At 43.3% G+C, this 22,500-nt stretch overlaps 1 protein-coding gene across 4 annotated transcripts in view; it reads right to left on the minus strand.

Moving 5' to 3' along the window:
• LOC113568279 (dolichyl-diphosphooligosaccharide--protein glycosyltransferase subunit STT3B-like) overlaps positions 1 to 22,500 on the minus strand; it is a 108,696-nt gene that overhangs the window by 24,453 nt on the left and 61,743 nt on the right. For all 4 annotated transcript variants that reach the window (XM_035523306.1, XM_035523303.1, XM_035523313.1 and 1 more), the window contains exons 3-5: positions 18,009 to 18,296; positions 5,024 to 5,089; positions 1,701 to 1,800 (exon numbers count right to left, since the gene is read on the minus strand). In XM_035523306.1, the coding sequence (XP_035379199.1) occupies positions 1,701 to 1,800; positions 5,024 to 5,089; positions 18,009 to 18,281 (439 nt within the window). In that variant the 5' untranslated portion in view covers positions 18,282 to 18,296. The remainder of the gene's footprint in view (positions 1 to 1,700; positions 1,801 to 5,023; positions 5,090 to 18,008; positions 18,297 to 22,500) is intronic.

A 22,500-nucleotide genomic window follows, 5' to 3' on the forward strand; every position in this document is an offset into this window, starting at 1 on the left:
CCACGGGTACGGCGTTAGACAGACCACGGGTTAATGTGTTAGACAGACCACGGGTTAATGTGTTAGACAGACCACGGGTTAATGTGTTAGACAGACCACGGGTACAGCGTTACACAGACCACGGGTTAATGTGTTAGACAGACCACGGGTTAATGTGTTAGACAGACCACGGGTACAGTGTTAGACAGACCACGGGTACAGCGTTACACAGACCACGGGTTAACGTGGAATTACACACTGAGAGTATCAACCAGCAGGTTCAGTTTTGTTGATGAAAGACATCCAGGGAACAAACCAGTACCATTTGGAGTACATAATGTACTTTAGTTAAATGTTCAGCATGCAAATCGTATCCGGTGTACAGCAGAAAAAAACCAGTGATTAGTAATAATACCAATATTAGTAATAGTAATAATTCAATCTGTGCTCAACACACTGTAATGAACCCACCTTCCTTACGGTCACTTTGGCATCTACATAGAAGGTACCTGTGAGAGGAACGCTGACTGAAGTGGTGTATGAGCTAAACCATCCACCTGGAGCTCGTCCCTTCTTACACTACATAGATGTGTTAGCAGGGTTTGTGCTAGATATGTGTGCTGGACATTAAATGTGTTCACGATTAAACATGCGCTGGACATTAAATGTGTTAAAGATGAATTGTGTTCTGGACATTAAGCATGTTATTTGCTTTCCTGTCCTGCAGGATTGTCTGGGCTGTTTACTGTCCTGCAGGGCTGTTGGCTTTTACATTATTTCTGGACTACTTTCTCCTCTCATTACCCATCCGTCATCAGTCACGAGCTGCACCGCCTCTACCTCACATGCTCCACATACACCATAGGACTGGACCCCATAGGACAGGACACCATAGGACTGGACCCCATAGGACAGGACCCCATAGGACTGGACCCCATAGGACTGGACAGCATGACATTCAGCTCTCACTGCAACAAGTCACCTAAAGCTCAAACCCTTAAACTAAACCTCCTCCTACACACAGATACACACTCTAACACCATCCTACACACAGATACACACTCTAAGACCATCCTACACACAGATACACACTCTAAGACCATCCTACACACAGATACACACTCTAAGACCATCGTACACACAGATACACACTCTAACACCATCCTATACACAGATACACACTCTAAGACCATCGTACACACAGATACACACTCTAAGACCATCCTACACACAGATACACACTCTAACACCATCCTACACACAGATACACACTCTAACACCATCCTACACACAGATACACACTCTAACACCATCCTACACACAGATACACACTCTAAGACCATCGTACACACAGATACACACTGTAGAACCATCGTACACACAGACACACACTGTAGGACCATCGTACACACAGACAGATACACACTGTAGGACCATCGTACACACAGATACACACTGTAGGACCATCGTACACACAGACAGATACTGTAATCTACTGATGATAGCTTTAGTCCCTTACATGTTTTGTTTCACAGTAAGAGTTGCAGGTCAACAATTATTGTATAAACTGCATCTCCTGATGTTTAAGTGCTTTTCTGATCTTCAGCTTGAGGCTAATCAGTATTTGCACAATACACACACAAAGAAAATGTGTGTGTGTGTGTGTGTGTGTGTGTGTGTGTGTGTCTGTGTGTGAAAGAGAGCGAGAGAATTCTGCTCACCTATGTAGACTCTCTTGCTGAAGCGTTGCATCAGGAGCAGGACAAACACATGAAGAGGAATCAGATTAATGATGAACACATACCCTCCCCACGCTGACACCTGCAAACACACACACACACACGCACACACACACACGCGCACACACACGCACACGCACACGCACACACACACACACACACGCACGCACACACACACACGCACACGCACACACGCACACAAATCAGGTTACTAATGAGCACATACCCTCCCCTTGCTGACACCTGCAAACAAACACACACACACACACACACACACACACACACAGGTTAGTGATGACTATGTAATCGCTGCATGCTGGCAACTGGAAAAAACTCACAAAACATTTAAAAGGAGCTATTAACTTATAAATATTTTACATTAATGACTAATTGTATATGGCCTTGGCTGTGGCAATCCTGAGATATTCCAGCAAAATACACAGTAAACGCAAACATCTGTTTTTATGTTTGTAGTACAAGCTTTCCTGTGTCTACTAAACCCAGGGAGGAAGCCCCTCCCACTGGCTGGTCCAGAGGACGGTAATGATGTAGGATCAGTCCATCGACGGTGTGTGTGCCCCATGCCTCAGAATCTCCAGTTAGCCTGCACATCCGTTACTCCACAGAGAGTGAGGGAAGAGAACCGCACGAGAGGAAGAGAGGAAGAGAAAGAGAGAGGGAGAAAGTGAAAGTGAAAAAGAAAGGGAGAGAGAGAGAGAGGGAGAGAGAGAAAGAGAGAGTGAGAGTGAGAGAGAGTGAGAGAGAGAGGGAGAGAGAGAGAGAGAGAGGGAGAGAGAGAAAGAGAGTGAGAGAGGGAGAGTGAGAGTGAGAGAGAGAGGGAGAGAGAGAGAGGGAGAGTGAGTGAGAGAGAGAGAGAGAGTGAGAGAGAGAGTGAGAGAGTGAGAGAGAGTGAGAGTGAGAGAGAGTGAGAGTGAGAGGGGGGGGGCATTGCTGTGGCCATCTTTAATTCCCACTGAGAATCAAATATGCAATTTCTCTCACTACCCAGGCGACTGATGATGAAAAAACCACACTCACACCCACACACCCACACTCACATCCACACACCCACACTCACACCCACACACACCTGTCTGTGTGAGGTTTGTGGTGAGGTTGTCTGGTGAGCTGTAGTACTAGATGAATGCTGTAATTTGATTTTAAATCAGCAGAGAGAACATCCCCTCCTGCCCTGCCCCAGTCTTCTCAGTAACCAAGACAAATTGTGTTTGTGTGTGGGTGTGTGTGTGTGTGTGGGTGTGTGTGTGGGTGTGTGGCTGTGTGTAGGTGTGGGTGTGTGTAGGTGTGTGTGGGTGTGTGTGTGGGTGTGTGTGTGTGTAGGTGTGTGTGTGTGTGTGTCTGGGGCTGGGTGTCTGTGTGTGTGGGTGTGTCTGTGTGTTATGTGTGTGTGAGGGGTGTGTGTGTCTGTGTGTTATGTGTGTGTGGGGGGGGTGTCTGTGTGTTATGTGTGTGTGAGGGGTGTGTGTGTCTGTATGTGTGTGTGTGTGTGGGTGTGTGTAGGTGTGTGGGTGTGTGTGGGTGTGTGTGTGTGTGTGTGTGTGTGTGTGGGTGTGTGTGGGTGTGTGTGTGTGTGTGTGTGTGTGTGGGTGTGTGGCTGTGTGTAGGTGTGGGTGTGTGTAGGTGTGTGTGGGTGTGGGTGTGGGTGTGTGTGGGTGTGTGGGTGTGTGTGGGTGTGCGTAGGTGTGTGTGTGTGTGGGTGTGTGTGTGTGTGTGTTTGGGGGTGGGTGTCTGTGTGTGTGGGTGTGTCTGTGTGTTATGTGTGTGTGTTGGGGGGTTCTGCTCATGTTAGGACTGACAATTAAATGAGATATTCTTGCTTTTCTTGTTTTTCCAGGGTTGACCAAAACCTGCTAAATTGGTGTGCAGTTTTTTGCGGTTGCAAATGCAAGTGTGTGTGCGCATACACAAAAGTGTGTGGGGAGTGTGTAGAAGGGAGTGTGTGCCCAAGTGTATGTGCTCACAAGGGTGTGTGTATGACTGTGGACACAAAGGTATGTGTGTGTGTGTGTGTGTGTGTGTGTGATCAATAAAGCCTAATGTAAAACAGAGGTCTTTTTTACTGGAGGGAGCGTCAGTAATGAATCCAATATGAAAAGATACAGATACAGAGGCCAGAGGATCCTCTAGAGCCAATATGTGTGTGTGTGTGATCTCCTTCTCCTCTCTGTCTGTGAGAGGCTGGTGCTGATGTCTCTGTCTGTGCTTTGTGATGCTGCTAAGCCTCTTTGGTCACAGCCGATGAGTGCTACGGACGATACCTCCGACAGCTCCGATATCACTGCTACCAGTGATGCTGCCGATACTTCTCACCAATTCCCTCAAGAACCGCCAGGTTTACACTTGGATCAAACGTGTAAAACTGTGACACAAGAAGTAATTGGGCAGGAGAACTTGTACAAGGGGGATTATTATCCCATTACGATCTACAGCATTGAGCGGAGGCTCTAATTCGAAGCATTTTACACAGCTATGAGATTATCAGTTAGGGCCTTCAGGGCTTAAGACTTCAATTTTTGTGGTTTAGTACTACTGACGCTTTAAAGTTGCACTACAGTGTCCAGCAGACCCAGACCCTAACCTCGCTGTCCCCTCCTCACTAAACACAAAGGCAGAAGAGAGATGACATTTACATACATGCCTTTGTCTGTAAGCAGGATAAAAACAAGGGCGTCATGGAAATTTTACACATTTACACACTAAGCAGCTAATTTATAGACTGGTAACTACTGTTAGTGAACATGAACCAATACCACTACAGTCCTGCTGGTGCGTATTTATTGAGATGTTAGCCCGCTTACCTGTGAAGCAAACCTGGCACTTGGTGATTTTATAAAACATGTCTAACTAAACATCTCCACACAGGAATTCAGTAACAAAAGTTGATGGTGTACATAAGCACCACCAATAAAACGAATGTTCCATTTACTGTAGATGTTCTAGAGGAAATCTTTACGTGGCCTCACATCATGGCTCGAGCCCCAAATGTAAAGATGCCACCGAATAGTTACAAAAAAGTTCCACATCAGTCCTCAGTGAGATTAAGGCCACGACTCTCACTTCTGTTTTCTACGCATATAAATGTGAAACGTGTTGATTTATACTAGACTAAACATCTCTGGCTTGTTTGTGATTGTGTTTTAATTTTTGAGGGATCAACATATCTGCTAACATTTATTATATTTTTGTACCGTGTGCTGAGCTGGAATAAGGGCCCAGAACCCCCCCCACACACACACTCACACACACTCACACACACACACACACACACACACACACACACTCACCATGTAGAAGTAGCTCAGACAACAGCAGATGACCCAGAAGACTGATCCTGTTTTGATGGACTTCACCTAAACAAGACCGAGAAATGCTGCATTAATATCAGTGATATTACATCAGTCACATCAGTAACATCAGTAACATCAGTCACATCACACAAACTACAGCAGCTTTTGGGTAAAGTTCATCATCAAATGTCTATTTACCAGCTCCTGAGTTCAGAGTACACACACACCTTTCCAAATCATATACTGCACAAATACCAGAGGCCTATTGCAGTTGTCTAATTAAACTAGAGTCCAGGGACCTTGTGCAACTAGTGGTAAATCTACAAAAGTAACAACCCTACAGCTGTGAGCACCTGCATGTGTGTGTATGTGTGTGTGTGTGTGTGTGTGTGGGTGTGGGTGTGTGGGTGTGTGTGTGTGTGAGTGCGTGTGTGTGTGTGTGTGTGAGGAGATAGTGGTTAATTTCCTGAATATCTGGAGTCAAGGTCTTATAACAACCAATTAGAAAAGTGAAGATAATTGCAGGAGCTACAGAGGTAATCTAGGGAAGGGCTCTGGGTTATTAGTATAACTTTAGTAGTATTAATTAAGAATAGAATTAATAGTATAATTAATCTCATTAATAGGTTGTGTTGGTCAGATTGGGTGAAGAATGCACGAAAAAGAAGAAAGCAAATAATCAAAACTGAAGAAATGAAGACCAAACTAAACAAAAACAACTGACAAACCAACGAAAACCCAGTGACTGACATGGTCATTATAAAACAAAATATATTAAATACAGAACAACATCAGGACATCAGAACATCACAACCTCTAGCAGAAGCTGGACCTGCTGGAGCAGTGCTGACAGACCTGGACCCTGACAGTGAATGTGAAAAACACATTCACATGTTCTCATCATAATAACTCCTGTCATAATCTACTCTCGTCACATCATATCTCTGACTGGTTGGATATTTTGGAGTTGTTTGGACTGTTTTTGGTCTCTTTATATGTGTGCAAAACACCACAGGACATGGTGAAATCCGGAATGTCAGCGGGGGTGAAGACAGAAGAAGAGGTCTACTCCTGTAGAAGCAGCCAGTCACATCCTTCCTTTCTGAATGGTCATGAGGTCACAGTTACATACTCGTGTAAGGAAGCCGCACCTAGCCCGGTATAAGGCCCGTGTTGAACTACGTATGTGCTCAAATGCTTTCAGCCCTACAGTGGAAAAGTAGCTTCTCCAGAAATACACAACTACATCATCCACTGGAACACACACACACAAGCACAAAGCAACATGCAGTATTATCTGGCCCTAAAACGTCAGTACACTGTAGCAGACCACCTGTACACAGTGATTGACATTAAACACAGAACCACGCTGACAAGGTACAGACTCAGTGAACACAGCCTGGCCGTCCAGACCGGCTGATAAGACATCACAGTTATCCAGAGCAGAGACTCTGTCAGCGGTGTAACAGAGACACTGTAGAGACAGAGATGCACTTTCACACTGAATGTGAAACATTCAACCAAATACGCAGAATACTTCACTAAAACCCTTTAGCTGGGTGATGCATATGCCAATAGCCCACCCAAACAAAACACACACACGCACACATGCACACTCACACTCACATACACACAAACACACACAGACTCACACGCACGCACACATGCACACTCACACTCACACACACATACACACATACACACAAACACATACACACACACACACACACACCACTGTATGTATTTATTTCTTTAACCATTTAATATTTCTTCTTCTTTGTCCTATCTATCTATCTATCTATCTATCTATCTATCTATCTATCTATCTATCTATCTATCTATCTATCTATCTATCTATCTATTTTCTCTTCTTTACTTTTCTCATCTGGACACCAAGTATTCGTTCATGTTAATGACTGTTCTTTTCATGGTAATTACTATTAACATATAATAATACGGTAGATGAAGAGAGAAGGAGAAAGATGGAGGGAGGATGAGGGAGAGCAAGAGAACGAGAAAGAGAGATAGACAGATGGAGGGAGTGAGAGCGAGGGAGCAGACGCCGATGTATTGAGTGAATGAGTATGAGATCACAGAGAAGAGCTCATCTTGTCGCTCTCCAGCTCGAGGATGAAATGTCTGAGCTTCTGAGACTATTCAGATGCCTCTGTGGACATCCCCTCTGTCTCCCTCTCAGTAATACAGGGGATTTCCTGTTCTACAACACCTGCTGAACCTCAGGAAGCTCTTGAGAATTATTCTCCAAGCCACTGCCAATCTGTCTGTCACAGGAGAGTTTGGGGAAGACTCCTCCAATCCGGAGAGAGTAAAGAAGACTCCTCCAATCAGGAGAGAATGAGGAACAATACTCCTCCAATCAGGAGTGAGTGAGGGACAAGACTTCTCCAATAAGGAGTGAATGAGGGACAATACTCCTCCAATCAGGAGTGAGTGAGGGACAAGACTCCTCCAATAAGGAGTGAGTGAGGGACAAGACTTCTCCAATAAGGAGTGAATGAGGGACAAGGCTGCTTTACTGTTCTCATTATATTCCCTCATAGCTCCCTGCTTCAACAACTTTGTTTTTTGTTCAGTGATGATCAACCAACATCTGCATATAGACCTGGATTTACTAATCACGTCAAACATCTACCACCAGTCACTCCACTACCACCAGTACACTCTACACCACTCTACAGTGTCTTTCCCCACCAAACCTTTTATCATTGTCATCTACCGCCCTCCAGGTTCCCCAGATCACTTCATTGATGAGCTCGACATCCTTCTGAGTTATTTCCCCATTGAAGGAAATCCACTCGTTCTCCTTGGAGACTTCAACCTTCCATCAGACAAGCTGCATTCCTCCTGCATCCTTCCGCTGTTCGACCTCACCCTCAACCACTCTCCTCCGACTCACAATGTTCTGGACCTGATCTTCACCCGCACCACCACAACATCAGACATCGCAGTCACCCCCCTCCACCTCTCAGACCATCACTTTCTATCCTTCTCTCTCTCCCTTCCTTCTCTTTCCATCCAGTCCTCTCCAACATGTTCCTCCTCCCTCCATCACAATCTGCACTCCATAACTCCCTCTTCCCTTACTTCTACTATTGTGTCCATCCTTCCTCACCCTGACTCTCTGTCTTCTCTCTCTTTGGATACAGTTACAAATTCTTTCATTTCTACACTCTCCTCATCAGTGAGTCTTCTGTGCCTTCTCTCCTCTAGACCTGCTGAGTCCTCCCCACCTGCCCCCTGGCTAACAGAAACACTCTGCTGCCACAGGAGAGAACTAAGGACTGCAGAGAGGCGGTGGAGGAAATCTCACGTAGATTCAGACCTCAGCTCATACCAGTCTCTCCTTTCCAAGTTCTCACTGGAAGTAACATCTGCAGTCATCCTATTACAGAGAGAAATTTGAATCATCATCATCATCTGATCCACGCAAGCTCTTCACTATTTTTTCTTCTCTCCTTAATCCTCCCCCTCCTTCCTCATCTCTTACTCCGGAGGATTTCATCACCTTCTTTGAGGAGGTTGCAGCAATCCTCCAGTCCTTTTCCTCTGTTCTCACTCCTCCAACCAACATTCCCCAACATCCAACTCTGACTTCTTTTTCTCCTCTCTCCACAGATGAAACTCTTCAACTCCTGACCTCCAGCAATCCGACTACGTGTCTGCTGGATCCAATTCCTTCCGCTCTGTTCCAGACAATCGCAAGAGATCTGCTTCCTTTCATCTCTGTCATCATCAACAACTCCTCATCTTATGGATACGTGCCTACTGCATTCAAAACCACCAGGGTGGTACCAATCCTCAAGAAGGTCACATATGACAGCTCCAGCGTTACCAACTACAGACTGGTATCACTTCTCTCTTTCCTCTCAAAAGCCCTTGAATGAACAGTTTATAATCAATTGTCTCTCTTTCTCACCCAGAACCAGCTGCATGATCCCAATCAGTCTGGCTACAAACCAGCACATTCTACAGAAACAGCCTTCATAGTGGTGACTGAGAAACTTCATGCCGCTAAAGCTGCCAGACAGTCATCTGTTTTGATCCTTCTAGACCTTTCAGCAGCCTTTGACACAGTGAACCACAACATTCTTCTCTCTGTTCTCTCCAGGCTTGGTGTGACTGACTCTGCTTGGAGATGGTTTCAGTCCTATCTGGATGGACAGTCCTATCAGGTGACATGGGGGGGTCCACATCCAAACCGTGTGACTCTCCACTGGTGTTCCACAGGGCTCAGTATTGGACCCCCTTCTCTTCTCTTTGTATACTCGTTCTCTTGGTGATGTAATATCTTCTCATGGTTTCTCCTACCACTGATATGCTGATAGCACTCAATTATTTCTTTCTTTTCCACCCTCTGACACGCAGGTCTCCAGATGTATCTCAGCATGCTTGACTGACATTGCGTCATGGATGACAGTCCACCACTTGAAGCTCAACCCCAGTAAAACTGAGCTTCTGTTTATGCCAGGTACTCCCAACCCTTACCATGACCTCACTGTTTCCTTTGGGAACTCCCTGGTATCACCATCCGAAGCTGCCCGTAGCCTGGGTGTAACTTTGGACAACCAGTTGTCGTTCTCAACTCATGTTTCTAATCTAACCCGGTCTTGCAGATTCCTCCTTTGTAACATACGAAGGATTCGACCCTTTCTTTCGCAGGAAGCTACCCTTGTGCTTGTGCAGTCTCTTGTGATCTCAAAGCTAGACTACTGCAACTCACTACTTGCTGGTCTTCTTCTAAGAGCCATCAAACCTCTACAACTTGTCCAGAATGCAGCAGCACGAGTGGTCTTCAATCTCCCGTAGTTCACATGTTACTCCACTGCTGCGCTCCCTTCATTGGCTCCCTGTAGCTGCACGCATCAGATTTGAAACCTTGATGCTTGCCTACAAAGCCAAAAATGGACCAGCCCCTTCATACATGAGGTCAATGGTCAAAGCCCGAGCCGTACCTGGAGTACTTCGAACCTCAAGTACGGTTTGGCTTGAAATACCTTGCTTCAGGTCTCATGGACGACAAGCATGGAGACTATTTTCTGGCTCCAAGATGGTAGAATGAACTCCCACTTGCTGTCTGGACAGCAGAGTCCCTTGCAGTCTTCAAACACAGACTGAAGACCATCTATTTGCAGAATATTTAAAGGACAACTGACACTGCTGCCTTATTGACTGATTAAATTAGTACTTATTGTAGGGTATTGTTTATGTTTTTTAACAAACTCTAGCACTTATTGTTTATTGCACTTATTGTTTAAGATAGACTATATGTATTTTGTATTTCTAGGTATCAACAGTGATCCCTGTATTCTACAGTATTCTAGTTCATTGGTATATTGGACTCTAACCTACTGTACTGTACTAGGATATATTCTAAGAGTAAATGACAAAGCACTTTTTAAGTCGCTCTGGATAAGAGCGTCTGCTAAATTCCATAAATGTAAATGTACATTTAAATGTACCACCAGTCACTCTACTACCACCAGTCACAATACCACCACCAATCACTCCCATATTGTTTTTCATGGTTAATACACCATGGGAACTTTGCTTTGTTAAAGCAAAGAGTTTTGCTACAACACCCAGACAGTGACGCTAAGCTGGACATGGTCTGTGGGGATACTGGTCTCAGCTGGTCTCTGGGGATACCGACCTCAGCTGGTCTCTAGGGATACCGACCTCAGCTGGACGGGGTCTGTGGGGATACCGTCCTCAGCCCTCTGTTGATCAGAGGGTCTACGCACGTCTTATCCAGCTGTTCCAGGATCAGCTGATAGCAATGATTAAGATCCCTCTTTGTTAAAGAGGAGAGCTGGTTAGAAAACAAGGCTGGAACAGAACATAAAGGCCACTGAGTAACATTAAGCAAACTCCAGGCGGATGCATGCTGGAAGAAGAGAGATTACAGACAAACCCAATATCAGGGCCAGGGTCATAGAGCCAACACGAACAGATCCAGGAAGCATGATAAAATCAGAAAGTAACACCCAAAAATCAGGAAAATAACTGAACCCAGGCTGAAACTAAAACAAGGACTGGAACAGGAAGAGAAAATGAAACAAGGAGGCCAGACGAGGGAACCACGGCGACAGACGCTGGGCGGGGTTTTCAGGTTATATTCTCATCAGTTCACTGAGTGATTTCCCTGCTGCTACAAGGGCGGTATAGATCACTATCTAATTATTACGAACTATATTGAGACTGTTCTGGGTGTGTCACAGAGAGAGACTGTTCTGGGTGTGTCACAGAGAGAGACTGTTCTGGGTGTGTCACTGAGAGAGACTGTTCTGGGTGTGTCTCAGAGAGAGACTGTTCTGGGTGTGTCTCAGAGAGAGACTGTTCTGGGTGTGTCTCAGAGAGAGACTGTTCTGGGTGTGTCTCAGAGAGAGACTGTTCTGGGTGTGTCACATAGAGAGACTGTTCTGGGTGTGTCAGAGACTGTTCTGGTTGTGTCACAGAGAGAGACTGTTCTGGGTGTGTCTCAGAGAGAGACACACACACGCACACACGCACACACACACGCACGCACGCACACACGCACACACACGCACACACGCACACATACGCACACACACACGCACACGCACACACATACGCACACACGCACGCACACACACACACGCACACATACGCACACACATGCACACACACACGCACACATGCACACAGCATGAGGAGATCAACTGATAATGACTACACAGGGTGCAGCTGCCTGATACAGATATGAGGGCAGAAGAGACAGAGAAAGCAGAAAGAGAGATAATGAAATGACAGAGTGAGGGAGAGAGAGAGAGAGGGAGGAAGAGGGAGAGGGAGAGAGCACAGGAGAGATACCGGAGACACAAAGACAGGGAGAGTTAATATCAGATGGAATGTGTGTCTGGTGTGTGAGTGTTCAATAGCCTAAGCCTTCGCTTGTGTATGTGCTTGTCTATGCTTTTGTATGTGTGTGTGCGAGCGAGTGCGGTGTATGTGTGGCAATGCATACGTGTGCTGGTGCATAAGTCTGGTCTGTGTGTATGTGCGTGTGTGTACGTTTGTGTGCGTCAGTGTGATGTATGAACGTTTGTGTCAGTGTGCTCTATGTAAATTTGAAAATAATGGACCAATTATGGTTGAAATAACAGATCTGATTAGAACAATTCAACCTGCAGGTAATCAAATGCATAAAATATAAAACCCACACACACACACACACACACACACACGTGGTATGGAAGAAATAGCATGACAGCTGTACTCACTGCAGTGGTACAAGTCAGTATGCGGCTGCTTACTGACTGTTTCTCGTAATTACACTGTGTGTGTGTGTGTGTGTGTGTGTGTGTGTGTGTTTCTTTGTGTGTCATATCTGTAGGTGGTTTCCTTTGCTGTTGTGAGATCAATGAGTTTTAATCTCTATGTTATACTGCACATGTGAGGAATAACAATAAAATTGAACTGAGTCCCATTTCAGTGGTGTAGAATGAGAGTGGGAAAGGCTCCATGCAGACTCAGTGCAGCTCTGTCTACCCATAGCTCACACCTGACATGCCCTGCACATACTGTGCAATTCCAGTCCACTGTCTAGCAGAAACGGTCTGTACAGCGACAGTCCCATGACACCCGAGGACCACGGACAGCTCCGGCTCAAACCAGCCCACCTGGCTCAGTGCCAGAGGACGTGGCTCAGTCCACAGGAACATTACGGGCAATGCCTAGTGGTTCTTAGTACTATGCGGTTTTTCAGTACCACAGTGGTCTTCAGTACCATGGACAGCACTCGTACAATAGAGCACTTTACCTGAGCTGCCTGTCCCACAATGTACAGCAGTGACGTGCTCCAGCCTTAAGCTCTACTTCCTTAACCTACTTCCTGTAGATATTCTAACTCTGCCATGTGCACCTGACTGCACTAATACAGTTAGGGTTATGGTTAATAGAGGTTAAGGTTAACAGGGGTTAAGGTTAATAGGGGTCAGGGTTAATAGGGATTAGGGTTATGGTTAATAGGGGTTAGGGTTAATAGAGGTTATGGTTAATAGGAGTTATGGTTAATAGGGGTTAGGGTTAATAGAGGTTAAGGTTAACAGGGGTTAAGGTTAATAGGGGTCAGGGTTAATACAGATTAGGGTTAATAGGGATTAGGGTTATGGTTAATAGGGGTTAGGGTTAATAGAGGTTAAGGTTAGTAGGGGTTAAGGTTAGGATATGGGTTAATAGAGGTTAGGGTTAGGGTTAATAGGGTTAGGGTTAATAGGGGTCAGGGTTAATACAGTTTAGGGTTAATAGAGATTAGGGTTAGGGCTAACAGGTTAGGGTTAATAGGGGTTAAGGTTAATAGGGGTTAAGTTTAATAGGGGTCAGGGTTAATACAGGTTAGGATTAATAGGGGTTAGGGTTAATAGGGGTTAGGGATAATAGAGGTTATGGTTAACAGGGATTAGGGTTAATAGGGATAAGAGTTAATAGGGGTTAGGGTTAATAGGGTTTAGATTTAGGGTTAATAGGGGTTAGGGTTAATAGAGGTTAGGGTTAATAGGGGCAAGAGTTAATAGGGGTTAGAGTTAATAGGGGTTAGATTTAATAGGGCTTAGAGTTAATAGGGGTTAGAGTTAGGGTTAATAAGGGTTAGAGTTAACAGGGGTTAGAGTTAGAGTTAATAAACCCTATTAGGGTTAGGGTTAATAGGGGTTAGGGTTAATAGAGGTTAGGGTTAGGGTTAATAAGGGTTAGGGTTAATAGGGGTTAGAGTTAATAGGGGTTAGGGTTAGGGTTAATAAGGGTTAGGGTTAATAGGGGTTAGAGTTAATAGGGGTTAGGGTTAGGGTTAATAAGGGTTAGGGTTAGGGTTAATAAGGGTTAGGGTTAATAGGGGTTAGGGTTAGGGTTAATAAGGGTTAGGGTTCATATGGGTTAGGGGTAATAGGGGTTAGGGTTAATAGGGGTTAGAGTTAATAGGGGTTAGAGTTAATAGGGGTTAGGGTTAATAAGGGTTAGGGTTAATAAGGGTTAGAGTTAAAAGGGGTTAGGGTTAGGGTTAATAAGGGTTAGAGTTAATAGGGGTTAGAGTTAATAGGGGTTAGGGTTAGGGTTAATAAGGGTTAGGGTTAATAAGGGTTAGAGTTAATAGGGGTTAGAGTTAATAGGGGTTAGGGTTAGGGTTAATAAGGGTTAGAGTTAAAAGGGGTTAGGGTTAGGGTTAATAAGGGTTAGAGTTAATAGGGGTTAGAGTTAATAGGGGTTAGGGTTAGGGTTAATAAGGGTTAGGGTTAATAAGGGTTAGAGTTAATAGGGGTTAGAGTTAATAGGGGTTAGGGTTAGGGTTAATAAGGGTTAGAGTTAAAAGGGGTTAGGGTTAGGGTTAATAAGGGTTAGGGTTAATAAGGGTTAGAGTTAAAAGGGGTTAGGGTTAGGGTTAATAGGGGTTAGAGTTAATAGGGGTTAGAGTTAATAGGGGTTAGGGTTAGGGTTAATAAGGGTTAGGGTTAATAAGGGTTAGAGTTAATAGGGGTTAGAGTTAAAAGGGGTTAGGGTTAGGGTTAATAGGGGTTAGAGTTAATAGGGGTTAGAGTTAATAGGGGTTAGGGTTAGGGTTAATAAGGGTTAGGGTTAATAGGGGTTAGGGTTAATAAGGGTTAGGGTTAATAGGGGTTAGGGTTAGGGTTAATAGGGGTTAGAGTTAATAGGGGTTAGGGTTAGAGTTAATAAACCCTATTAGGGTTAGGGTTAATAGGGGTTAGAGTTAATAGGGGTTAGAGTTAATAGGGGTTAGAGTTAATAGGGGTTAGGGTTAGGGTTAATAAGGGTTAGAGTTAATAGGGGTTAGAGTTAATAGGGGTTAGGGTTAGGGTTAATAAGGGTTAGGGTATGGGTTATTGGGGCCCTTGTTTGTTAAACAGGACACATCATTAGTGATATCAGCTTGGAACTGCCACCTGTACCTACAGAACAGTGTCACATTCAGAGTCGTCTCAGCCCAGCTCAGGACTGCGTCACTCACTGCGTCACATGTCTGGGCTAGACCCTCTGTCTTCCTCAGCTTCTTACAGCTCACTTGAACATCTTCACTATTATGAATGTTTAGGGGTGCAGGGAAACTTCAAAGCTCTCTGCAGGAAGGCTTCAAGGTTGCCCACATGCTCTGCCTCTTAAACACATCATTTAAATTAAGTGTTTGGTGAACACCCTCCTCCTTCTGTTCTACATGAAACCTTTAGTCCTTCACTGTCTGAGTTTGAGGTGTTTTTTTGGATGACATGTCATGAATTAGTGTCCAGCAACCCACACCTCACCATGAGGCAGCTTCTGACAACATCCTTCCCAGATTCAATACATCAGCGTGAAACCGCTCAAAGAAACGAAACTACGGGTCCCTCAGAGTGACAACAGGATGAATGTTTCAATCACACTTTTCTAAATGTCAGAGGTGTCCTCAGCTTTGTAACTGCCGTGAAGTGTGTGTGTGGACCTCAGTGGCATGAAAAACTAGACTGGCTAGAGAACCAGGGTACAGGGGCGGGGAGAGAGAGAGAGAGAAAGAGAGAGAGAGAGAGAGAGAGAGAGAGAGAGAAAGAGAGAAACAGAGAAAGAGAGAGAGACACAGAGAGACAGAGAGAGAGAGAGAGAGAATGTGATGGAGGTCTATGTGTTCGAAATAAAATTTTATTTAATTTAATGTATATTATTTATTTTATTTAATCAATGAGATTAAATGGCACAGGGCAGAAATGTTGTAGTGTGAAGTGTTTGCATACCATTTTCCGTAAGCTGGACACTAGGGGTAGCTGACATCTCAAACATTTTATTTATAACATAAGTTGTTTACAATATAGGCAATGCAGTATGTTGCAATATTTAGTTTTTATGAGTGTTTCCAATTGACATAAGAAAATGGCTCCCATCTCTCAGCATAAGTGTACACGTCCTCTGTGGTTCTCCCGTTCCTGTTCGGAATGCTGTGAGGAGAATTACAGCAGTAAAGAGACCCACACCTTCCAACACCACCTGCTCCAACCCAGGGAGTAGCTGGACTTTCTGATCCACTTTAACAGTACACCATCATGTTTTTGAAAGCTGCCAAAGCCTCATTAATTCTCATAGATCCTTTAAAATCAATATTGTCCATATGAATGTGTTAGTGTTGTATTAATATAAGATTAATACAGTGGGCAAAAGGACTACTGCATATGGTTATTACAGAAAGACCTGCACTCTATTAAAGTAGATTAAAGGAAGCCTGTTTCTAACTACTTAGTAGATGAAGATGATCAGATAGCAAATATTCAGTGTCATTCTTCACAAGGCTTTGAAGTTTGAATCTAAATCTGTCAGAAGTACAATACAGACCTGTCTGCTATAGTCCAGTACAGACCTGTCTGCTATCATAGTCCAGTACAGACCTGTCTGATACAGTCCACTACAGACCTGTCTGCTATCATAGTCCACTACAGACCTGTCTGATAGTCCACTACAGACCTGTCTGCTATCATAGTCCACTACAGACCTGTCTGATACAGTCCACTACAGACCTGTCTGCTATCATAGTCCAATACAGACCTGCCTGATACAGTCCACTACAGACCTGTCTGCTATCATAGTCCAGTACAGACCTGCCTGATACAGTCCACTACAGACCTGTCTGCTATCATAGTCCAGTACAGACCTGTCTGCTATCATAGTCCAGTACAGAAGTACAGTTATATTAGTACTTTATAAAGCTTTCTGTTTCTGGAGAATTGTATGAGGTTGTTTGGTATTGTATAAATCTGTGTGTTATGTCAGTATTTTAGGAATCTGTGTTAACTCAGCATGGTATGAAGATGTGTTATATTACTACAGTACAGTATTCTGTGTGTTACGGTGTCCTGTTATGACTGTACTGTATGTTATTCTGTTATGACTACTTTGTTATTCTGTTATGACTGTACTGTATGTTATTCTGTTATGTCTGTACTGTATGTTATTCTGTTATGACTGTACTTTGTTATTCTGTTATGACTGTACTCTATGTTATTCTGTTATGTCTGTACTGTATGTGATTCTGTTATGACTGGACTTTGTTATTCTGTTATGTCTGTACTGTATGTTATTCTGTTATGTCTGTACTGTATGTTATTCTGTTATGACTGTACTGTATGGTCCTGTTATGTCTGTACTGTATGTGATTCTGTTATGACTGTACTGTATGTGATTCTGTTATGTCTGTACTGTATGTGATTCTGTTATGTCTGTACTGTGTTATTCTGTTGTGTCTGTACTTTGTATTCTGTTGTGTCTGTACTGTATGTTATTCTGTTATGTCTGTACTGTGTGTTATTCTGTTGTGTCTGTACTGTGTGTTATTCTGTTATGTCTGTACTGTATGGTCCTGTTATGATTGTACTGTATGTTATTCTGTTATGTCTGTACTGTATGTGATTGTTATGTCTGTACTGTATGTTATTCTGTTATGTCTGTACTTTGTTATTCTGTTATGACTGTACTGTATGTGATTCTGTTATGTCTGTACTGTATGTGATTCTGTTATGTCTGTACTGTATGTTATTCTGTTATGACTGTACTGTATGTTATTCTGTTATGTCTGTACTGTGTGTTATTCTGTTATGTCTGTACTGTATGGTCCTGTTATGTCTGTACTGTATGTGATTGTTATGTCTGTACTGTATGTGATTGTTATGTCTGTACTGTATGTTATTCTGTTATGACTGTACTGTATGTTATTCTGTTGTGTCTGTACTTTGTTATTCTGTTATGACTGTACTGTATGTTATTCTTTTATGTCTGTACTGTGTGTTATTCTGTTGTGTCTGTACTGTATGTTATTCTGTTGTGTCTGTACTGTGTTATTCTGTTGTGTCTGTACTGTATGTTATTCTGTTATGTCTGTACTGTATGTTATTCTGTTATGTCTGTACTGTGTGTTATTCTGTTATGTCTGTACTGTGTGTTATTCTGTTGTGTCTGTACTGTTTGTGGCTCTTACCCAAAGGTAGTATGTGAACTGCAGGGCAAAAATGGCGATGCCCTCGTTGTCAAAGGAGCCAGCGACAGAGCGCGAGATGTATCCGGGCACGATGGCGATAAAGCAGGCAGCGAGCAGGCCAGCTCCCTGACTCCACAGTGCCCTCGTCAGGAGGAAGGTGGAAATGGCAGTCAGGCCACTGAACACAGGTGCCAGGAACACACACACGTCACGGATGTGTACAGTGATGTGGAGGAGGTTCAGGATGTAGTGGATAACACCTGCTGTGAGCATCAGACCTGGGTACACCTGTAACGCGCGCGCACACACACACACACACACACTTGCCATCAGTATTACTCCTGCTTACACACACACACACAAATACACACACCTGCCTGCCATTATCAGTCAGAGACATAAGTAAAACACATGCACACACACACACACACACACACACACAACTTGCCATCAGCATTACTCCTGCTTACACACACACACATACACACACTTGCCTGCCATCATCAGACCAGAGACATAAGTAAAACACACACACACTCCACAAACACTGAGCCAACTCCATCAACATTAAGACCATATGATATTTCAGCAAACACACACACACAGATCTACAGGTTGGAGAGTAAATCAGTGTTTAAATACAGTGTCTTTGAACTGAATAAATAAGAGGTAAAGAAAACATCATTGAGATGTTGTGAGGTGAGACCCACAAGAAAGTGAGTGAAAATCTTTAGCCACTTCCAACAGTAATTCATGCACTAAATATACTCCATACCACACACACTGTCATACACACATCACACACCCTGGACACTGTATAATACACACTAAAGCAGTAGACAAGGTAAGTTTATTTGTGCACCACTTTTCATACACAGCAGAGATTCAGTATCTAACTGATCTAATAACACAGCAACCTTGAGTAGGCTCTGTCCAACTGCACAGTGTGAGCTACTGTACATGGCTGGGTAACAGAGAACAGATTGACTATGTGTCATACAAGGTGAGGGTGTGAGTCTGGGGTGTGTTGGGTGAGATTGTCCATGTGAGTGTGCGGTATGTTGGGTGAGACTACAGGAACTCCACAGCCCTCAACAAGTCTGGATGCCCTCTACAGTACAGCTGTAGGTCATTACTGAGGTTCATTACCCTCCTCAGATAGTACAGAAGTGCTTTCATTACACACGCACATGTGTTCTGTTCAGTCCCAGAGAGGTCCTGTGTGGTGCACTCTGCTGCCCCACTACAGTGACTCCAGTGTTGATAACGGGACTGTAAACTCCTTCCAGCTTCCTGGAGTCCATTACTCACTCCCGGGTGACACTGAATTAGGTCTCGTTGACATTGAATAAGAGGTTATTTACCTGGCACCAGTAAGTAAGGGAACTGATCTCCTCTCCGTAGTGCTCTGTGTTCACCACTGTCTGTGATTTCAGCTCAGATGAAGGCAAAAAGGCACAGAGATTCTTAACACCCCTACAACTCTACACCTCACTACTACAACTCTAAACCCCACTACTACAACTCTACACATCACTACTGCATCTCACTACATCACTACTGCAACTCTACACATCACTACTACAACTCTAATCCCCACAACTACAACTCTACACATCACTACTACAACTCTAAACCCCACTACTGCAACTATACACATCACTACGACACCTCACTAGTACAACTCAATACATCACTACTACAACTCTACACCTCACTACAACTCTAAACCCCACTACTACAACTCTACACCTCACTACTACACCTCAGTACATCACTACTACAACGCTACAACTCTAAACCCATGTACTGCAACTCTACACATCACAACTCTACACATCACTACTACACCAACACCCCACTACAACTCTACACCTCACTACTACAACTCTAAACCCCACTACTACAACTCTAAACATCACTACTACAACTCAATACATCACTACTGCAACTCTACACATCACCATAACTCTACACATCAACACATCACCACTACACCTCAACACCCCACTACTACAACACTACTATAACCTCTCTGACTCCCTGCACAGCAAGAGGGATATTTCATTCGGCTGCTGTGTGTGTATTTTCCTCTGTTCATGCACGTGTGTGCTAGAAGGTGCAGATACTCTGAGTTTGCTTTTGAATAAAAAAGATTCTTTGGAGAGTTTGAGGGATTAAAAATCAAGACCACTGAACTAGGGTTAATCCCTGTTAATCCCTGTGAGGAAGCTCTGGGAAGGTGCGAACACTCTTAGTGAGGTCGAGACATGCACTGTTCTAAAGGTTACAGGATTTGTTAGCAAGACTCACAGGAAAGGTAGAAGGAAGTGCGGAGCGCAGGTTTGTCAGGCCTGAACCGCCAAAGGTCAACATAATGCTACTGCAACACACCACTGTGGCAGTTGCTGTTGAGCCAGACCATCGCTGACTGCCCGACGCAGACATGGTCAAACACCGAGAATTAATCCACTACTGTGGTTAATGACCACGCCCTCACTAATCCAGGAGCAAAACCACAATTAACAATGAGTACTGCCACAGCTACTGAGTAAAACCACAATTAACAATGAGTACTGCCACAACTACTGAGTACAAGCACAATAATCAATGAGTAACGCCTCAATTACTGAGCAAAACCACAATTAAAGGCCCTACACAGTATTTTCTTCCTTACTCATAATGTTTTAGTAGCAGAAGTATGTGATCATCTTCATATATGTGATTATCTTATCTTCATATATGTGATAGTTACATATATGAACAATCTTCATATGTGTGTTCATCTTCATATATATATATGTTCATCTTGATATGTGATCATCTTCATATATGTGCTCACCTTCATATACACTGCAGATCAACATTAGAGAACAGCACACAATTTCCTAAATGTCAAGGTCACTGTGTAGTCCAATACCAGAGTTGGTAGCAGAGGAAGTTCACGCGTTTGTTTTCATTTAACACTGTATTCTATAATGTAGAATATTAGAATTAGAATATAACAAAATGGGATTAACAGTTTGTTAATTTTATGTAATTTAACTCAGCTACAAATGTATTTTATAACACAATATGATACAATACACCGACATTTTTTTACAATACATTGACGACTATAAGGTAGCTAGCCCTAGCTAACGTTAGCTAACACTATCTTACAGTAGCTAACGTTAGCTAACACTATCTTACAGTAGCAAACGTTAGCTAACACTATCTTACAGTAGCTAACGTTAGCTAACACTATCTTACAGTAGCTAACGTTAGCTAACACTATCTTACAGTAGCAAACGTTAGCTAACACTATCTTACAGTAGCAAACGTTAGCTAACACGATCTTACAGTAGCAAACGTTAGCTAACACGATCTTACAGTAGCTAACGTTAGCTAACACTATCTTACAGTAGCAAACGTTAGCTAACACTATCTTACAGTAGCTAACGTTAGCTAACACTATCTTACAGTAGCTAACGTTAGCTAACACTATCTTACAGTAGCTAACGTTAGCTAACACTATTTTACACTAGCTAACGTTAGCTAACACTATCTTACAGTAGCAAACGTTAGCTAACACTATCTTACAGTAGCAAACGTTAGCTAACACTATCTTACAGTAGCTAACGTTAGCTAACACTATCTTACAGTAGCTAACGTTAGCTAACACTATCTTACAGTAGCAAACGTTAGCTAACACTATCTTACAGTAGCTAACGTTAGCTAACACTATCTTACAGTAGCAAACGTTAGCTAACACTATCTTACACTAGCAAACGTTAGCTAACACTATCTTACAGTAGCTAACGTTAGCTAACACTATCTTACAGTAGCAAACGTTAGCTAATAGGTTTTATGTAAATCTGATCAACATGTATGAAATGCACAGATAATGCTACTCTACATATGTTCTTAAAATATGAACTGAGGAGTCCTGTAATTTAACCAGAGAATTTGAGTTCCTCCATTTAAACACAACACAGATTGGCTGTTGACAGAGACGCCTAACAGCCTTTTACCACTAACTGGGTCGTTCTGTGCCATACTGACTAATTGGAAAATGAGTCTCCCAGAAAGGAGCTACACAAAATTGGAGTTATAGTTTATGTAAAAAGACTGGAACTTTAAAATTAAAGACAAGTTTTCTGCTGAGCAAATCACTGAATTAAACATGAACAGGATGAGAAACTACATGTTTGAATGTGTGAATGAATTAATGAAATGAAGGTAGGTTCCACTGTGTGGTCCCATGGCACAGCGTGAGATATGGAGGAGCTGACTGCATATCTGCTCTCACAAATAGGAATCCAACCCAAACACAAATGAATGGAGGACCCATGGGGTTTCAAATTCACTTATATAATAACTCCTTAATTAGAAACCACTCGAATGTGAAAGCCTAATTTCTAATTTAAGCACCATAATAAAAGGCCCAGTGTAACCAATTTGCTTAAAACCCCATGAAATATTATGTATACACAATCCTTTATTTACCCCC

This window comes from Electrophorus electricus, chromosome 2 (genome assembly GCF_013358815.1).
Source record: "Electrophorus electricus isolate fEleEle1 chromosome 2, fEleEle1.pri, whole genome shotgun sequence".
NCBI classification, from domain to species: domain Eukaryota; kingdom Metazoa; phylum Chordata; class Actinopteri; order Gymnotiformes; family Gymnotidae; genus Electrophorus; species Electrophorus electricus.